This window comes from Epargyreus clarus, unplaced genomic scaffold, assembly GCF_041222505.1.
Source record: "Epargyreus clarus isolate Ecla_fem2 unplaced genomic scaffold, WU_Ecla_fem_2.2 ptg000036l, whole genome shotgun sequence".
Taxonomy (NCBI): Eukaryota; Metazoa; Arthropoda; class Insecta; order Lepidoptera; family Hesperiidae; genus Epargyreus; species Epargyreus clarus.
In genome coordinates this window covers 4596518-4613774 of record NW_027332241.1, presented here as the reverse complement: position 1 = coordinate 4613774, position 17257 = coordinate 4596518, and the positions used below count along the sequence as shown (strand labels likewise).

Sequence of the window (17257 nt, the reverse complement as noted above, 5' to 3'; positions counted from 1 at the left end):
TAAACGACGAAGGAAAAAGTTTAGCTAGTCGCTGATTTTTTTTCTATGCCAAATTGAGAGGGGGGTCAAAGTGTGTTAATTTTTGAGGGTAGTACTTACCGCTAACGACCTCACTAGCGACCTCATCGCTCTCACACTTGAACACGTAGCAGGCGCACGTGTCGTTGGTCTCGCGGCACACGAACCCGAAGTGCTCCTTGTTGCTCCTGCCGAGGACACAACTGGCGACGTCCTTGAAGGCCCGGTGGAGCAGGATCTGCTTGCGGTCCGGACTTATTAACCGGAGCTCGGATCTACCCACCTGGAAATTAAAATAAATAAAAAAAATCTTTCTACACTCACAGCCCCACACTAGGATTCCCTGTGTCGTGAGTGCCATGGACACACACATAGACAAATACACAAACACCCAGAAACAGAAATCTAAATTCATTCATTTAGATATCTGTCTGGCCGGGGATCGAATCCGGGATCGTTTGCGCGTCAGACCGGTATGGTGGCCGTTTAAAAACTAAAAATCACGCTAAAATTGCACAAGGAAAATCATTAATCCTGATCAGACGATCCTGATGAGGAGAGTGTGGTAAAATTATTAAAATCGTGTATTGTTATCGGTTCTTGATATGTGTTCAAAATTTTAAAGTAATCGAACCGTTCAAAGTGGGTAAAAATCGAGTTCAAAGATTCCGATACATACATACAGGTCAAGCTAATAAAAGAGTGGTAATTACTTAATGACAGTAGTAGTAAGCAGTAATAGGATAATAGTTGAAACGGTCTATCAAGGGCATCGAGGTTCAATTCCTCTGCACGACCTTTAGGTGGTTGTTTAGTTCTTTAGCTAGTAGAACCCTTTGTGGTTGGACTTTGGCGGCACTACCGCCACAACTATTTCTGCCTTATAAAAGCAGTGCAGCGCTGCTGTATTCTGGTTTGGAGGGTGTGGTAAAGGAGCCATACTTTTCCGAGGCGTTTATAAGTAGTCCTCAGGGGTAGCGGCGTTGTTCCTGTAGTTCCGGGACTAGACTAGGGCTACGGTATCCCCTGCCTGTCGTAAGAGGCGACTAAAAGGGGGCTTCCAGGGTTGCCGGCGGCAAGAGTGGGAGCTCGAACCGTCCAGTATGCGACCCCGGGAAGGACGGCGGTATGTGTAGTCGCATACCGTCGTAATCACCAGATGTTGTGAGAGGAGCGAACGCTCCCCCAGGGCAGAGCCCGATTCGGGCATCGCGCTTGGAGGACTCCGGTTGTGTTCCGTTGGAGATCCCGGAGTTCTCCAACAAGCGCCAAGGACGGCCATCGGGGAGGTTTTAGTGTGGTAAAAATCCCACATAACCCGGCGTCGCTCCCACGGCGTCGGGTACCTTTTGAAGGTTTCCCCCTCAAAAAGAAAAAAAAATGGAGTAGCGGCGTACCTGTACCGACCTCAGATTGGAATCTAAATTTATCAGATTGATTGTAGATGTCCATGGGCGACAGGAGCCACTTACTATCAGGTGGACTGCATGCTCTTTGCTACTCCTATATTTTAAAAATGTTACAGATGTCTATAAGCGACAGTGACTACTTACCATCTAAAATACTTATCTGCTACAAAAAATAATTAAAACCTAACGTATAGTACTTACTTGAAACAGCATAGTCCTATTCTGTTCACCAATCACTTGGGCTATCGGTGTTTTCAACGTCAGCGTTCCAATAGACGCCGATCTATCCCTCAAGAAGGGCTTATTATCACCCAAACCCTTCTTCATCTCATTCCCAAGTAACCTTTCAGGTACTGTCATTGGTTTTATTGGTATTTCCTTAAAATCCATCTTTTCTGCCTCTTCTTGTTTGTCATCAGTTATCGTAACAATCTTCGTTATATTTTCTTGTTTCTCATCGGTTTTGGTAACATTTTTCGCCATATTTACTTGTTTGTCATTAGTTTTTACTATGTTGTCTTGTTTGTCATCAGTTTTGGTAACATTTTTCATCATATTTTCTTGTTTGTCATTAAATTTTACATTGTTATCTTGTTTGTCATTAATTTTCGCAATATTTTTCGCTATATTTTCTTGTACGTCATTAGTTTTCGCGATAATTTCTTGTTTGCCATTAATTTTCGCTATATTTTCTTGTTTGTCATCAGTTTTCGTAACATATTTCGCATCAAATTCAATTTTAGTCTTAACTGGAATATGTAATAATGGATCTACATTGGATTCTTTTTTATCCTTCAAATCGTCTATAAAGGGATTACTTTCTTTAATAACAATATCATTAGTCTCCTTGCGTTTTATATTAGTTTGACAAAACTGAGTTATCGATGACGCAGTTTCAGATATAACTGAATGAATATCCTCTGTTTTTTCTTCTTTAACCGTGCCTAGATTATTTTTAGGTACATTGAGGACTAAGACGGATGGTTCTAAAGGCACTTGGGTAGGTGTTTTTATTATTGTGTTTTTCTCAACTCTTTCTTTGCTGAATTTATCGAATTCCTTATCGACTTCGTTGCCAGGTGAAGCCTGTCGTATGTTTTCGGCGCTTTTCCATGTATTTCTCTTATCTGGTTCTAAGGGTGTGGTGCTAGGGATGATGCTTGGGTGTATATTATTGACGAATGTAGGGTTGTCAGGTTTTAAAGTGTTGATGTTTTCTGACGAATTCGTGCTGTCTAGTGAGGTCTGAAATTCAGTTAAAATCAAGGTAATTATTTATATACTACACTTATTATTAAGAATATGTTAGATTTTTTGGTCTAAGCGGGCTTAATTTTATAAAGTGAACATATTTTGGGCACAAGCATTGTCATTTTTTGAGATACTCAAGATAAAAAGTGGGCATAAACGCCTTAAAAAACATTTTAAGGTTTATATCTTCGAGTTAAACTCTATCAAATTTGATTCAGTTTATAAATAAGCTTAACGAGCTAAACGATAACTATTTACGGCCTGAAACTTGCCTGAATACAAAATATTAGCCTCTCTCTAAATATCTCTCTCACTCACACATACCAAAACTGAGCGAGAGGCAAACATACGGTATGTATGTTTGTCTTGCTTTAAAATCCTTATCAAAATAAGCTACTTACCCCAGTAGAAGATAAGAGACTATGACGGCGTTGATTTTTGATTTTCTCCGCTTCATGTTGAGCGAACTTATGTAAGGCATCGTCTATTAAAGTTTCTGGTACCTTCCGTTGCGAAATCCTTACTTTTCCTATGTATAACACCTGGAAAATATAATTTGGAGTACAATCTTTGGTGGTTTGACTAAAGACACCACCGCCGCACCTCCTTACTTGTCTTATAGTAGCTTTTTTGCCTTTTTTCAGCAGTAGTGTGGTGCTGTTGTGTTCTGGTTTGAAGGGTGTTGAAGAGTCTCTTTTGTGGATCTTTGCTAAGTTGCCTGGATAGCGAAAAACCTGTGCCTCAGGCAGAATTTGTCTAGGGTCTAATTGCATCCGTCGGCAGGTGAAAACTTAAATAGCTAACTTTAGCAGCGATCTCGAAGCGATTCGAATACTACGAAGTACATTAACCGTTGGCTCTCTATATGATGACGTCATCGGGCTCCAAAACGTTTAGGAGTCCACATCGATGGATCTATCTCACTTATGTAATACCAGAAACTTAATACTAAGCATTTTTTACCATCAGAAATTTCGAAACCTTACCTCGAAAAAGTGTGAGTCTGACGGAGAGAGATCAGCACACAAAGATGTAAGAGCTGACGCATTGCTGAGGCTTCTGACTAGAGGTGGAGTGGCGTCAGTTGTTCTGTAACAAGGTTATATGTGAGTTCATAATAAGCTTCTTTATAGGGACGGGTTTTTAAGAAATGAAAGTTGTATACCAGCGTGCAGTCCACCTGATGGTAAGTTACAGAAGTCGATTTGTTAGGTACATCAAACCTTTGGGGTTCTGTAGCCAAAGGATAAAAATGGAACCCTATGGAACCCTCCACGATTTTTATTTTTAACGTTAGTTACAGCGACCATATTTATACATACACTGTAAAAAAATGAGCCGTCACGGGACGCCTGGCAGATGTGAAACATCGACATTATTTTGTAAAAGTAATATGCAGAAAAGAACATATTGTGATAGGAACTAAATATGTCATAATGATAAAATAAAATATTACCATATTTTTCCAGATAACGATGACTATTTATTGAATTCGATTGCGCATGGCGACGCGTCGCCACACCGTACACACTACTGCATATAGACTGTATATATATATATATATATACCATCGTATAGCGTGCGTCGCCACGCCAGAAATCGGTTTTACGTGCGGCTATAGATGTTTCACATCAAAAAACAATTCTCTATATATTACGGTTCCAGAGATAGTCCTGTGTCAGACGGACAGACAGCGGAGGCTTAGGAATACGGTTGCGTTTTTAGCTTTTGGATACGGAACCCTAAAACGTACGTAAGATTACCTCATGTATAAGTCAGCTGTCATCCACTAAAAATACAAATTTCATTTCCTACAATTTATATTCATCATGTTTATTTACTGTTCAAATTCGTTCAGGAAACCGCAAGTCCTTACTCAGTCGTTTATTATTAGAACAAACATAAACAGAAACATTGAATGAAATTGTTAGCAATTCAAATTCAATATTTAATGCTTTGCTATTTTACTTAGGACCGATTCTCTAGAAGCTTAAGGGAGGGGCGGTCCACCCCGGGCCTCCGAACCTGGGGGCCTCCAAACACAGTTGCTAAAATAATGTCGTCAGAACCAAACAATCTATGAAATGTTTATTATTCAGCGAAAAAAAAGGTCACCAAATTTGTCGTTTTGTAAAATCAAATAAACTTTTTATACTTTTATAAATCTTATTCCCATACAAAATTAGTTCCGATACGGTCCACGGGGGCGCTGTATGAGCGAATTCGTAAACGTTGAACGTATTCGAGCAAACGTAAACTCATACTAAGGGTACTGGAGTAAAGTCGTAAACCGCCGATTTCGGCCTAGTAATGGTACATACAAATTGTACCGATAAAATCGATGTACGCTTACCGTAACAATAATAAAAGTGCTTATTAAATAAACAATATTTAGGTTTCCGTAGTGGTTTGATTCTGACAGCACCACCGCCACACCTATTTCTGCCTAATAACAGCAGTGTTAAGCGCTGCTGTGGTCCGTTTTTATTTATTTATTTATTTATTGATTTAGATACACCCTCGACTTATCACTAGACATTCCTTAATATTAATATTACAATATGTTTGGTTCAGTGTGATTCGCCATTACAGGTATATACAACACTCATCGTATTATAGCTTAACAACGAAGTGTAGGTTAGGTTATAATATAACATAGAATAATAAAAACAAATTAAAAGAGAAAATATCAAATTAGTAATTTAGTAATTACACATCTAAGTTGGAATTAAAAAAAAAAAAAAAGGAAGAAAAAAAAATAAAACGAACAACTATTGTACTCGTAACTATTGTAAATGCATGCAACAATGATTTATAAATTGATTTATGTTGTCAGTATGGAAAATGTCCACATCGCTGTTAAAACTGATGTTATTGTAAATTTGCATAAATCTGTTTAAAGGGGCATGCGAGCCTAATTTCGTTTTACAATCGCTTAAGGAAAAAACTTTGTTGAGTGGGTATCTAGGTATGGACCGGGGGACATTTATATTAATGAGGCTTAATAAATCTGGAGATATTAGTGGACCGTGAATCAGTTTATGAAGTGTTTTGAGATCATTGATTTTCCGTCTCTTTTCAAGGGATTCTAAGTTAAAATAAGTAAGTCTTGTATTGTAATCGGCGCGATAGGGACAATTTCGATCTTTGTATGCTAAGTACCTAGTAAAATTTCGTTGGACGCGTTCTATTCTGAAGGGTGTGGTAAGGGAGACATACTTTTCGGAAGCGTTCCAGCTTACTCCTCAGGTGAAGCGGCGCATCTTCAACTATACTTATAATATCTAACATCTAATACCACGCAATCGATACACTTTCATTGCGAGTTGCATTCAACTGGATTCAACATAACATGTTGTATGTTTATATTTCACTTGGATGAAAGCCAAAGCGATAGTGCATAAATATACAATCCACTATCCGCGAATCAAGGTAAATAACTCTACCACAAATATATTTAGCACGGATTATACAACACCTAGACATATTTGTTTTGATATCTTAATTTTAATTTTTATTAACTTCCTTAGCTTTTTGTTCTCCGACTACAAAAAAGAGGGAGGTTTCTCAATTACACCGTATATAAGTTTTTTTTATGTTTGTTCGCGGATATTGGATTGGAATAAGATATTTCAAAGGTGATTCCATTATAAGGAAATCAGGGCCTGATGATGCCAGACCAGAGAAATCAAGGGAAACTTTCAAGAATCGTAGGGGCGACTAGTGCGTTTGTAAGTTTTTTCATTATAGTATTTTTATTTATATGTCGGAGGAAGAGTCGAATACAACATAGAAGTTATTTAATATAGCTAGACTTACTGTTACTTTAGTATTTTAGTAATGTTATTGATACTTGATCAATCGAAGGGAACATTGTTTTAAATTATAATGAACAGTCATTGATTGCTATTGTATTAGATGTCGAATCAGAGTAGAGACTTTTAAGAGGTCTCTAGCGGAGTCGAGGTATGTGGCCTCGCGGTGGGGAAACAAGGATAAGAACTGATGTGAGTGATCGAGGTGGATCATTATTTTGTTGTGCTTTGGAGCGTGTAGTCACTACCTTGAACCCGCTGCTCAAATCCTTTGTTTGTAACGTAATAGTAATAGTATAGTTACTTAGTAAATCCGAAGTTATAAATGTTAAGAATAATAAATGCTGTGATTACTGTATTTGTGCCTGCATCTACCCTATGACAATGCCCACAAAACCCATAGATTCTATCAATGATGTCGATGAGAGCCGTCCTTCTCCGACATATATATTATATTAATATCAACGTTAGAAAAAAAATTACAATATATCTAGTTAGATAACGGCGTAAACAGCGTGTCCAATATTAGCGCTGACTTAGAACTATGTATTAAACCAACATTTATTTCAATTATTTTTTACTTTACGACGCAGAGCTCGGTTGTATTTTTTGATATCTTAATTTTAACTTTCATAAAATTCCTTGGCTTTTTATTAACTTCATTGGTAGTGTATATGAGTCATTTGGAACTAAATTTTTACCGACTGTGGAGTCAAAAGTTTGGCCCGCCCCTCAGCCCAAACGGCTTGGATTTTAGCATAAGGTGTCGTTAAATTCATGTAAAGTTTGGGAGTGAAATAGGCTATATTTTAAAGAAGTCGGGTTTTTGTATTTTTTTTTTTTTGTATAAGTAATAATTATTTAATATCTTTATTATTTCATCATCAACCCATTACTGTCCCACTGCTGGGCACGGGTCTCCTCTCATAATGAGAAGCATTAGGCCATAGTCCACCGCGCTGGCCAAGTGCGAATTGATAGACTTCACATACCTTTGAAAACTTTTTTTTTAAGATTTCTCAGGTGTGTTTACCTTCACCGTTTAAGCTAGTGATAATTAATTTCTAATACGCACATAACTGAAAAATCAGAGGTGCGTCCCTGGGATTTGAACCTCGGACCCCTCGATCGAGAGGCCGAGTTTCTTAACCACTAGGCTATCACTGCTTTATTATTTACTACCACTAAACTGATTATTATTAGTTGTATGATTTTTAACAAAAAGATGTGGTTTATCTTTCGCCGCGTCTTCTCCATAACAAAACACCTTCTAAAGTGATAGTAGATTATATCACTAAATTACTCAATCTACTTTGAGTGAAATGTTATGATTTGATTTGACAAAATTACTTAAGTTACTTCGATGACAATACAAATTACGGTTGCGCTTTTTTCCAAAATGAACTCGTTCTATTCCCGGTTAAAGAAAAATATTTTTAACAAAAATAATGACGCAGTTTTAGTTTTTTATCAAAATTGGCTTCATGACTCGTTTCAGCATTTTTCGCTAATCCATATAATTTCGTATTTTGCTCTGAAGGGCCACTTGAAAAATTCACACTGATGATATTATTAAGCTGATCTGATGATAGACGTATGCTAGTCATAGTGACACCTCATTTATCAAGATATCCTAATTCAATTAAGGTTCAAATTAAATAAAAATGTCCATAACCGACTATAAATTAACCATCAGGTGGACTGCATGCTTTACTTGCCACCCTAACGAATTACAGTACATGTACAGAAGAAAGGCATGACTAATACGGATTTTCCACTTACGTGTCGTGTTTCAATTAGCGTGAAAGGTATTTATAAATTTCCCGGGAATCCTATTGTGCGTTACAAAGAAATGGGAACAATAAAAGAAAGGTAAGGGAGTTCCTGGTATACTAGTATTATACGTTGTTCGACTCCGGAGTCACCACCGCCACACTTATTTATTACAGCAACGTTAAGTGCTTCTGTGTTCTAGTTTCCCAGAAAGATAGGGTTTTTTTTTATAATATAGGAGTAGCAGACGAGCAAGCAGTCAACGTCGCTGCCGCCGGCGATGGACATTTGTAATTAATTCTAGATAGGATTAGATATTCCTACCTGAAGTCGACCACAGGTACAACGCTACCCGTGAAGACTAAGCTGGAATGCCTCGGATAAGTATGTCTCCTATCCCGCCCCCTTCAAACCAGATCACAGAAACGCTTAACATTGCGGTTATTAGGTAGAAATAGGTGTGGCGGTGGTCCCGCCGGTGTCGAACCACAAAGGGTTCCAATACCTTCAAATGCCTATAACGTGGAGCATTCCAATAGCTTCAGGGGAAACAACGCATCTGTGGCCGATTTAAGTTACGACTCCAATCCTATCTATAGTTGATTACAGATATCCATGAGCAACAAAAGCCATTGTGCATCAGGTGGACTGCATGCTCGTTTGCTCATAAACATTTGAGGAAGCGATATTTACTCAATAGAAATTAAATAGGCCATAAATTTTATCGACTTCTCAAAGGCCTTCGACATATTACACAATAAAAAATAAGGTCTCAGTAAATACATGATAATTAAACAATTTTCAAGAGTGGACTAACTTGTTTTTTGGAACTTTTAAAATATATAATTATGCTGTTATGGAATTATTTTAATTATAGGTAAGGTCTGCGTTGCCATACAAATGTGTATCTCAAGGGAACACATTATGACCGATAAATTATATGGAATTCAATAAAATATATACAATTATATGGAATTCTGTATTACTATTTTTGAAAATCTTTTTAAACGCTTATAATTAAATTTCTTTGTTACGTCTCTTATCGATAAGCAATCTGTTCTATTATTGCCAACCGGAGATCGAAACTTGACACTATCTAGTATGAAGAAATTGTTCGATCTTTGTTAGGCAAAACATCGGAAAGATTGAATATTAATAATAACGGGTCAAATCTTGCAATTAAATATTAAACCAGTTTATCCCAACCTATTAAACTTAAAATTTGCATACATGTTTGGTTTGGATGACACTACATAATTAGGCTAGTGACGTCATACTAAGTCGTAAAAAAATGGTGGACAAATTATTGCTTGTTTAAACTGTGAATGAAAACATCGTGAGGAAACTTGCATACCTGTGAAACCTTAAAAATATATATTTCAAAGGTATGTGAAGTCTACCAATTCGCACTTGGCCAGCGCGGTGGACGATGGCCTAATCCTTCTCATCCTGAGAGGAGACCCGTGCCCAGCAGTGAGACAGTAATGGGTTGATGATGATACTTACAGGTTGGTATTACTGTTCCCAGTGAGAGCTATGGCTGGATTGTTCCACGGTAGGTGCTCGGAGCCGTTCTGATGCTGGAAGCCGATGTTACGGGTCACGTTGTTCAGCGAGTGGGTAGACCCCTTGGGGGTCGAGGCCCCTGACGCGGGGTCCCGCATCTGACTGAAGAGGTCGGTGACCTGCGGAGAATATTGAGATTTTTATAAGAATAACTAGCTGACCTGGCAAACGTTGTGTTGCCATATAAATAAAAAAAATGTTAAGGGTGAACAACCATTATCACTTAGGGATATGAAAAATAGATAGTAGCCGATTCTCAGACCTACTGAATATGCATATAAAATTTGGTGAAAATCCGTAAAGCCGTTTCGGAGGAGTACGGTAACTAACATTGTGACACGGGAATCTTATATATAAGATGTAAGTAGCAAATGTGCTTGCAGCTCTACCGGATTAAGGGGGAGGCAAAGAGGGCAGTTCGCCCAGGGCACCTGGTCCTGGGGGGCCCCCAAACACAGTTGCTAAAAAAATAGTCGTTAGAACCGATCAATACCGGTCACCGGAATCATACGTATTTTTGGGTGAATAAGTTAATGACAATTTGTGATTCTGTGAAATCAAATCAACTTTTTACACTGGGGGCCTTTCAACTTTCCGCCCTGGGCCTCCAACGCCCGCTGGCTTTCAGTCAACCTGATGGTAAGTCACTGCCACCCATGGACTGTAACCAACTCCATAAAGAACAGAGGTCGATCGAATAGAAATGATTGAAATTTGACAATTCTTCTACTAGAAATTCATTTACTAAAATTTCTGTCTACCAGTAATTGTTAAGTTACAATCTTTGGTGGTCAAAAACTGGATAGATTGATCATTAATAATAGGGGAATCTAGTCCCTAAAACTCCATATTACCTTTCGTATCCATCGTATTTGTAATATAAGAAATTCCTAATTGTCGGAATTTAACAGGACTCTCTCACACAAGAATAACAGTAAAGGTGGTAGAACCCTCTGTGGTTCGACTACGGCGACACCATCGCCACTCCTATTTCTGCCTAACAACAGCAGTGTAGCGCTGCTGTGTTCTGGTTTGAAGGGAGTGGTAGAGACATACTTTTCCGCTTAGTCCTCAGGAGCAGCGGTATCTATGACTGACCTCAAGTAGAAATCTAATCTAAGTAGAATTGATTACAGATGTCCATGGAAGGCAGTAGCTAACCATCAGGTGGACTGCACGTTCGTCTGCTACTCCTATATTATAATCAGGATAACATTTAACACACATACATCCGGTACCTATATCTTAATAAATAAATACATTATTCTTAGCAAAGATATTATCATTGCTAAGAATGATGTAAAAACATTGTTTATGCGTTACTAAAAGGCCTTGATCTTCAGAACATCTTAAGATGAACTGTGACGAATGTCAACAGATGGCGTGGAATACATTAAATCTCCATTATTCTATTGACGCTTATTGTTTGCTGTATACTATATTGAAGAACTACGTAATAGTCGCATAGTTGGGTTTAGAATTTAGATATTATTCTTATTAAAGTATTGTAAAAAACGTGATAGCCGGGTAAAACTCGGCGTCTCGATCGAGGGGATCAATGTTGAAATCCCAGTAACGCAACTCTGATTTTTCTAAGTTATCTGCGTATTAGAAATTAATTATCATTTCATCATCATCATCAAAAACCCATTACTGTCCCGCTGCTGGGCACGGGTCTCCTCTCATAATGAGAAGGATTAGGCCCTAGTCCACCGCGCTGGCCAAGTGCGTATTGGTAGATTTCACATACCTTTGAGATTTTTTTTTTATAAATATCCCAGGTATGCAGGTTTCCTCACGATGTTTTCCTTCACCGTTTAGCAAGTGATAAATAATTTCTAATATGCACATAACTTCGAAAAATCAGAGGTGCGTGCCTGGGATTTGAACCTCGGACCCCTCGATCGAGAGGCCGAGTTTCTTAACCACTAGGCTATCACTGCTTTTGCTAAATTAATTATCACTTGATTTATCTTTTTTTATAATATAAGAGTACCAGACGAGCATGCAGTCCATCTGACAATAAGCCGTTACTGCCGCGCATGGTCATCTGTAATCGACCCCAGATAAGATTATATACCTACCAGAGGTCACAGATTCGCCGCTACCCCAGAGAATTAAGCTGGAACGCCTCTGAAAAGTATATCTCCCTTACTTCCTTCAAACCAGAACACAGCAGCGCCTAACACTGCTGTTATGAGGCAGAAATAGGTGCGGCGGTGGTGCCGCTGGAGTCGAACCACAAAGGGTTCTACCACCCGAACTATTAACAACTTTTTGTTTTATATGTACAACCTATCATTAAGGATCCAATAAGTTTATGCCTATTTAGCAACGTCTAACTTTGCTAACTTGTCAGATAGCAATCAGCACCTTACAATTAATTTTCGTGTCATTAAGCCACGCGGTGTCTACACTTATAATACATCTTTGTCATAGTAAGGTTAAGGTTAATGACATCATCATATATGTATTATGTTTGGTAAAACTATATTTTCCTTAATAATATTGTACTAAAACATATTCATTTTACGGAAGTCTACCGGTTTCATTGCTCTTCAGAGTGACACTCTGTAACGCCCGTTGAAAATTGTAAAATTTGGCAATAGATAATTGTAAAATATGACGTATGAAGAAATTGTCAAATAAATAACTAATTATTTGCCAAATTGAAAGAAACATTAACATATTTTCCGTCAAATTTTTCAAAAACATTGCTGCCAACAAATAAATTGTTTTACACACACAAACCACACACTTGATGCTGTTTAAAAAAAAAAAACTTTTAAAGTTGCTGACCTGTCGAAATTTGTTACTTTTTAACACGCTTTTATTTTTCTCTTTGTGGAGGCTCCTTTCTGGTAGAAGCCCTGGGGCGTGCCTTCTACGTACCTACCAGAAATTATCAGATTTCGTTCTTTGGTAGCCAATAATTATAGTATAAAAATTAAGAACCACACTAAAATCGCACAAGAAAAACCGTTAATCTTGATTCCTTACGATCCTAATGAGGAGAATGGGATAAGATTATAAAAATCGTGTATTGTCATCGGTTCTTGATATGTGTTCAAAATTTCAAATTAATCGGACCGTTTAAAGTGGGTAAAAATCGAGTTCAAAGATTCCGTTACATTCATACATACATACATACATACATACATACATACATACATACATACAGGTCAAGCTAACAAAAGCGTGGTAAAAATAAGATAGATAGATTTCTATTAATAGGCGGAAGCAGCCCTTATATTTCGACATATAGGTAATAATATATTTTTAACGGATATTTTTCTTAAATTTCATTCTAGACCCGTCCATTTCTTACTAAATTGAGTTTGTGTATAAAATATTAATTATAACCGGTCACACGAGCCAGTGATAATTAAGCGCCAAAAATATTTTTAGACAGAGGTAAATGACTTCGAAAGAATATTTTAGGCGTCACTTTGTCATTTTTAGTGACTTTTAGTTTTGTACTCAGAAGTCGAACGAAAGTAGATGTATTCAGTAGAGATTTTTTTATAATATAGGAGTAGTAGACGAACATGCAGTCGAGTTGAGGGCAAGGCTGCCCATGGACTGTAATAAATCTCAGATAAAATTTGATTCCTACATGTCGTCAGCCACAGATGCGGCGCTATCCCTGAGGACCAAGCTACCCTCAGAAAGGTATGTCTTCCTTATCACATCCTACAAACCAGAACACAGCAGCGCTTAACACTGTTGTTATTATGCAGAAATATGTGTGGCGTTGTTGCCGCTGAAGTCGAACCACAGAGGGACCTACCACCTTTTCCATCCACCAATATTGAATTGGTAAAGATATTCGATTTCACAAATCAAAAAGTTGTTAAAAAATTGTGTATAAGTACACACTAAGACACACGCACATGCAGACACGCACACAAAACATTCTTAAAAAAGTGTTAAATGTTAACCATGTTATCCCTAACACCCGTCATTGATACTCAATCTATCCAAATCTTCCTACCGAAAATCGAAATTTGACAATTTCATGATACTTCATTGTCATTTTTCAACCTTCAATTGATTATTATTGAAACTGTTAAATGATTGTCAAATGTTGATATTTTATACGCAAAACATTGTATAGATTGATCATTAATAAGTGCGTAAACAAAGAACACATTGATGACCTTGAAGAGTAACTTTGAACTCTGTACCTTATGGTTGTTGACAATCAATAACATCAATTGATTCATCAGTCATGGTTAAACCTTGTTCTAATTAGCATCAAGATCACATGATGAAAACAAATAGCTTTTATTGGAGCAGTCCACCTGATGGTGTATCTCCTATGGATATCTTTAAATGACTCTTGAAAGTGAGCTCGATGTAAGTAAGTGAGCGCCATGTATGTATACCTATTTCTGTTATAACAGCAGTGTTAAGCGCTGCTGTGTTCTGGTTTATAGGGTTTGATAGTCCGCGTAAAACTGCTAGTCCGCTCTGAATATAGAAATGAATCTCAGGGGTAGCGGCGCTTCTGTGGCTGATCTTAGGTAGGAATATCTAATTATTTCTAGAGTTGATTACAGATGTCCATGGGCGGCAGTAGCCACTTACCATGGGGACAGCATGCTCATTTCCTAAAATTTCATAAAAAACCCTTTAAACCAGAATACAGCAGCGACAATTTTTTGCATTTCTTTACTTGTTTTTTTGCTAATGACTTTTAAATTATATTTATACTTATTGTACATGGCACTGGGGTAACATATTAAAAAGAAGCCACTGAAGTCTGGTGGGCACATGCAACACAGCATCGCTAAAATTGCAAACTTTAAAGAATCCTTTTTCTTTTTTGAAGAGCCACATGTTATATATTTGTCAAAATCATGCAAATGAGACGATCAGAATATTTTTATGTGATGAACAGACACATTTTTTTACCCGGCTGCCAAGGAAGGGTTATGTTTTTCGCGCGTATCTTGTATGTTTTTCTTTCTTTATACCCTCGGATTTAACAAATGGCTGGATGAATTTCACCAGTTGCAATACCTAAGTGTTCTTAGATAGGTTTTATTAACATGGTAGGTAACACATGCTTGCATTATTAGAAGCGGCGACAACTTTATAAATCATATGCTACTGAAAGTCGACGATTCAAATCAATTTTTTTAAAATTACAGGTTTTATAGAAATTAATTAGAAAATGTGGGGTTCAAATCCCGAGCAGACTTTTCTAAGTAACATACGTATTAAAAACACTTGTTTTAACAATGAAGGAAAATATCATGAATCTACATTTACGATTTTCATTATAATTGACCAGAGTGATACACAAAACTTTCTAAGGAGCTCAACAATATCTTTATTATGCGTTATAAAAAAATATTTTGTGAGACCCGTGCACAGCAGTGGAACAATAAAATTCATGATTCACATAATCACATTACACAAGTCCCCCTCTGAAGACCCGCACCCATCAGTGGCGCAGTAAAGTGTTAATATAAATCACACAATCAAACAAACAAACACACTCATTAGCTGTCACACTCTTACCAATCCTTTAACATTTATAGCTGATGTGTCAGAGTGAGACGCGTATAGTCTGTTGTCTTGCATTTTGATATCTGTTAAAAATAATAAATACAAATAAATAAATAAATAATTGATGTTATCTACAGATACAGAATGATTTTTTAATTTAAGTGTAGAAGGCAGAAACTGCAAAAGGATTAGAAATAGAGAAATATGGAAATATGAAACGATTTCGACAAAATAAACGATTAAAATTATTATAATAAATATACATATATAGAAAATAAAAAATCTATTTTATTGGTCGAAAATCGAACGAATTCATTTTGAGAAAAAAACGTTCACCTGCATTATTGCGCTATCGGATAATGATAAAATTCTGGAACATAATGATAAAGGACAAATAACGGTAAACGGCTTAATTAAAAAAGAACTCAACTTTAAACTCAAATATATTTTAATACGCAGTGCATCACCGTTTTAGCGCGTACCGTCCACGTATTGCAATGATACGTATATCACTGTTATCGTATTGAAATGCAGATTTGCAGAATATGCGTTTCATCGCGATACGTACAGCGGAACGCAGATGGGAGTCGTTAGAATGAGAAGGTGATTTTTCCGTATAAAATGTATGGAAATATATATTTTTTAAACACGGTAAATTACCCTCCGTACGATCCTTGTTGCTTTTAATATTGCTTTGATACACGACTATAATATGACCCATTTTTTTCCTAAAATCGACAAAAACTATAAAAAAATATAGTTAAAAAAAACTAATAAAACACGCTTTTCGAAAACAGATAAATGAAGCACCCCACGCTTTTTCCACAATTATACTATTTATTGTTCCCTAATTGATTCCTAGATTGAAAATTGTTTTCTACTTTTTAGTTGATTTTATCATAAAAGCGTGTTATTTAGTGTCTTTTTTTTAACTTTATTTATTTTTCATTTTCTATTTCGATTTATTGTGAAAAATTTTACCGAATAAAATTTTTTTCACCGTGAATTAGAACCCACGACCAATGAATCGCGGGGTTGACGTCAGCGAAGACCCGCGCTTTAGCCCGCTACACACAAACCCACAGACCCACAAACATACATACATACAGGTGAAATTAAAAAAAAACGTGTTAAAATATCGTGTAATTTCAACCAGTTGCCAACCCTAACACAAACACAAACAAATCTATCAACCGCCTGCAGTGACGCACAGCATGTGTACAGATGTCAGTAACGAGGCCGCTGGTAAATTGATCCCCCATTACCCGTAGATAACAGATAACAGTTACATAATGCTAAAATGCATAAAATGCTTAAATTTTGATTGATAAAATATGCTAAATTTTAACAATTTTTAGCCGCTTCTGAATGAGTTATATTTCTTGAGTGTATTTTAATATGTGTGAACTCATTATTCTTGACAGATTATTGTATATAATAAAAGATTCAATAACATAATGGAGACAGACTTTTCCGAGGCGTTCCAGCTTAGTCCTCAGGGGTAGCGGCGCATCTGTGGCTGACCTCAGGTAGGAATACCTAATCCTATCTGGGATTGATTACAGCTGTCCATGGGCGGCAGTAGCCACTTACCATCAGGTGGACTGCATGCTCGTCTGCTACTCCTATGTTATGAAAGAAAAAAAACATGTTTGTAGGTAAATTAATTGTGTAAAACTCAAATTACTCCCTTACCGACAGTAATATATAAGGTTACAGATCGATTTTTTCAAATGTGTTAACCCTAAAAATTACATCTAATTGGGTTTCGTTAATAACCCTAAAATAACATCACACATAGATTCGTTTATTTCTCTTCTCATACAATATCCTGATTCGTATATTAGCTCCCTACCCCCCGATATTAATAATCAATCGATCCAACGTTCAGCGAACCAAAGATCGACG

At 37.0% G+C, this 17257-nt stretch overlaps 1 protein-coding gene across 1 annotated transcript in view; it reads right to left on the bottom strand.

Annotated features, from left to right (window-relative positions):
* The window catches only part of plx (PTB_TBC1D1_like and TBC domain-containing protein plx), a 63437-nt gene that overhangs the window by 17396 nt on the left and 28784 nt on the right, over nt 1–17257 (bottom strand). The window contains exons 5-9 of the mRNA XM_073092491.1: nt 9773–9951; nt 3665–3767; nt 3080–3220; nt 1629–2672; nt 100–301 (exon numbers count right to left, since the gene is read on the bottom strand). Of these exons, the coding sequence (XP_072948592.1) occupies nt 100–301; nt 1629–2672; nt 3080–3220; nt 3665–3767; nt 9773–9951 (1669 nt within the window). The remainder of the gene's footprint in view (nt 1–99; nt 302–1628; nt 2673–3079; nt 3221–3664; nt 3768–9772; nt 9952–17257) is intronic.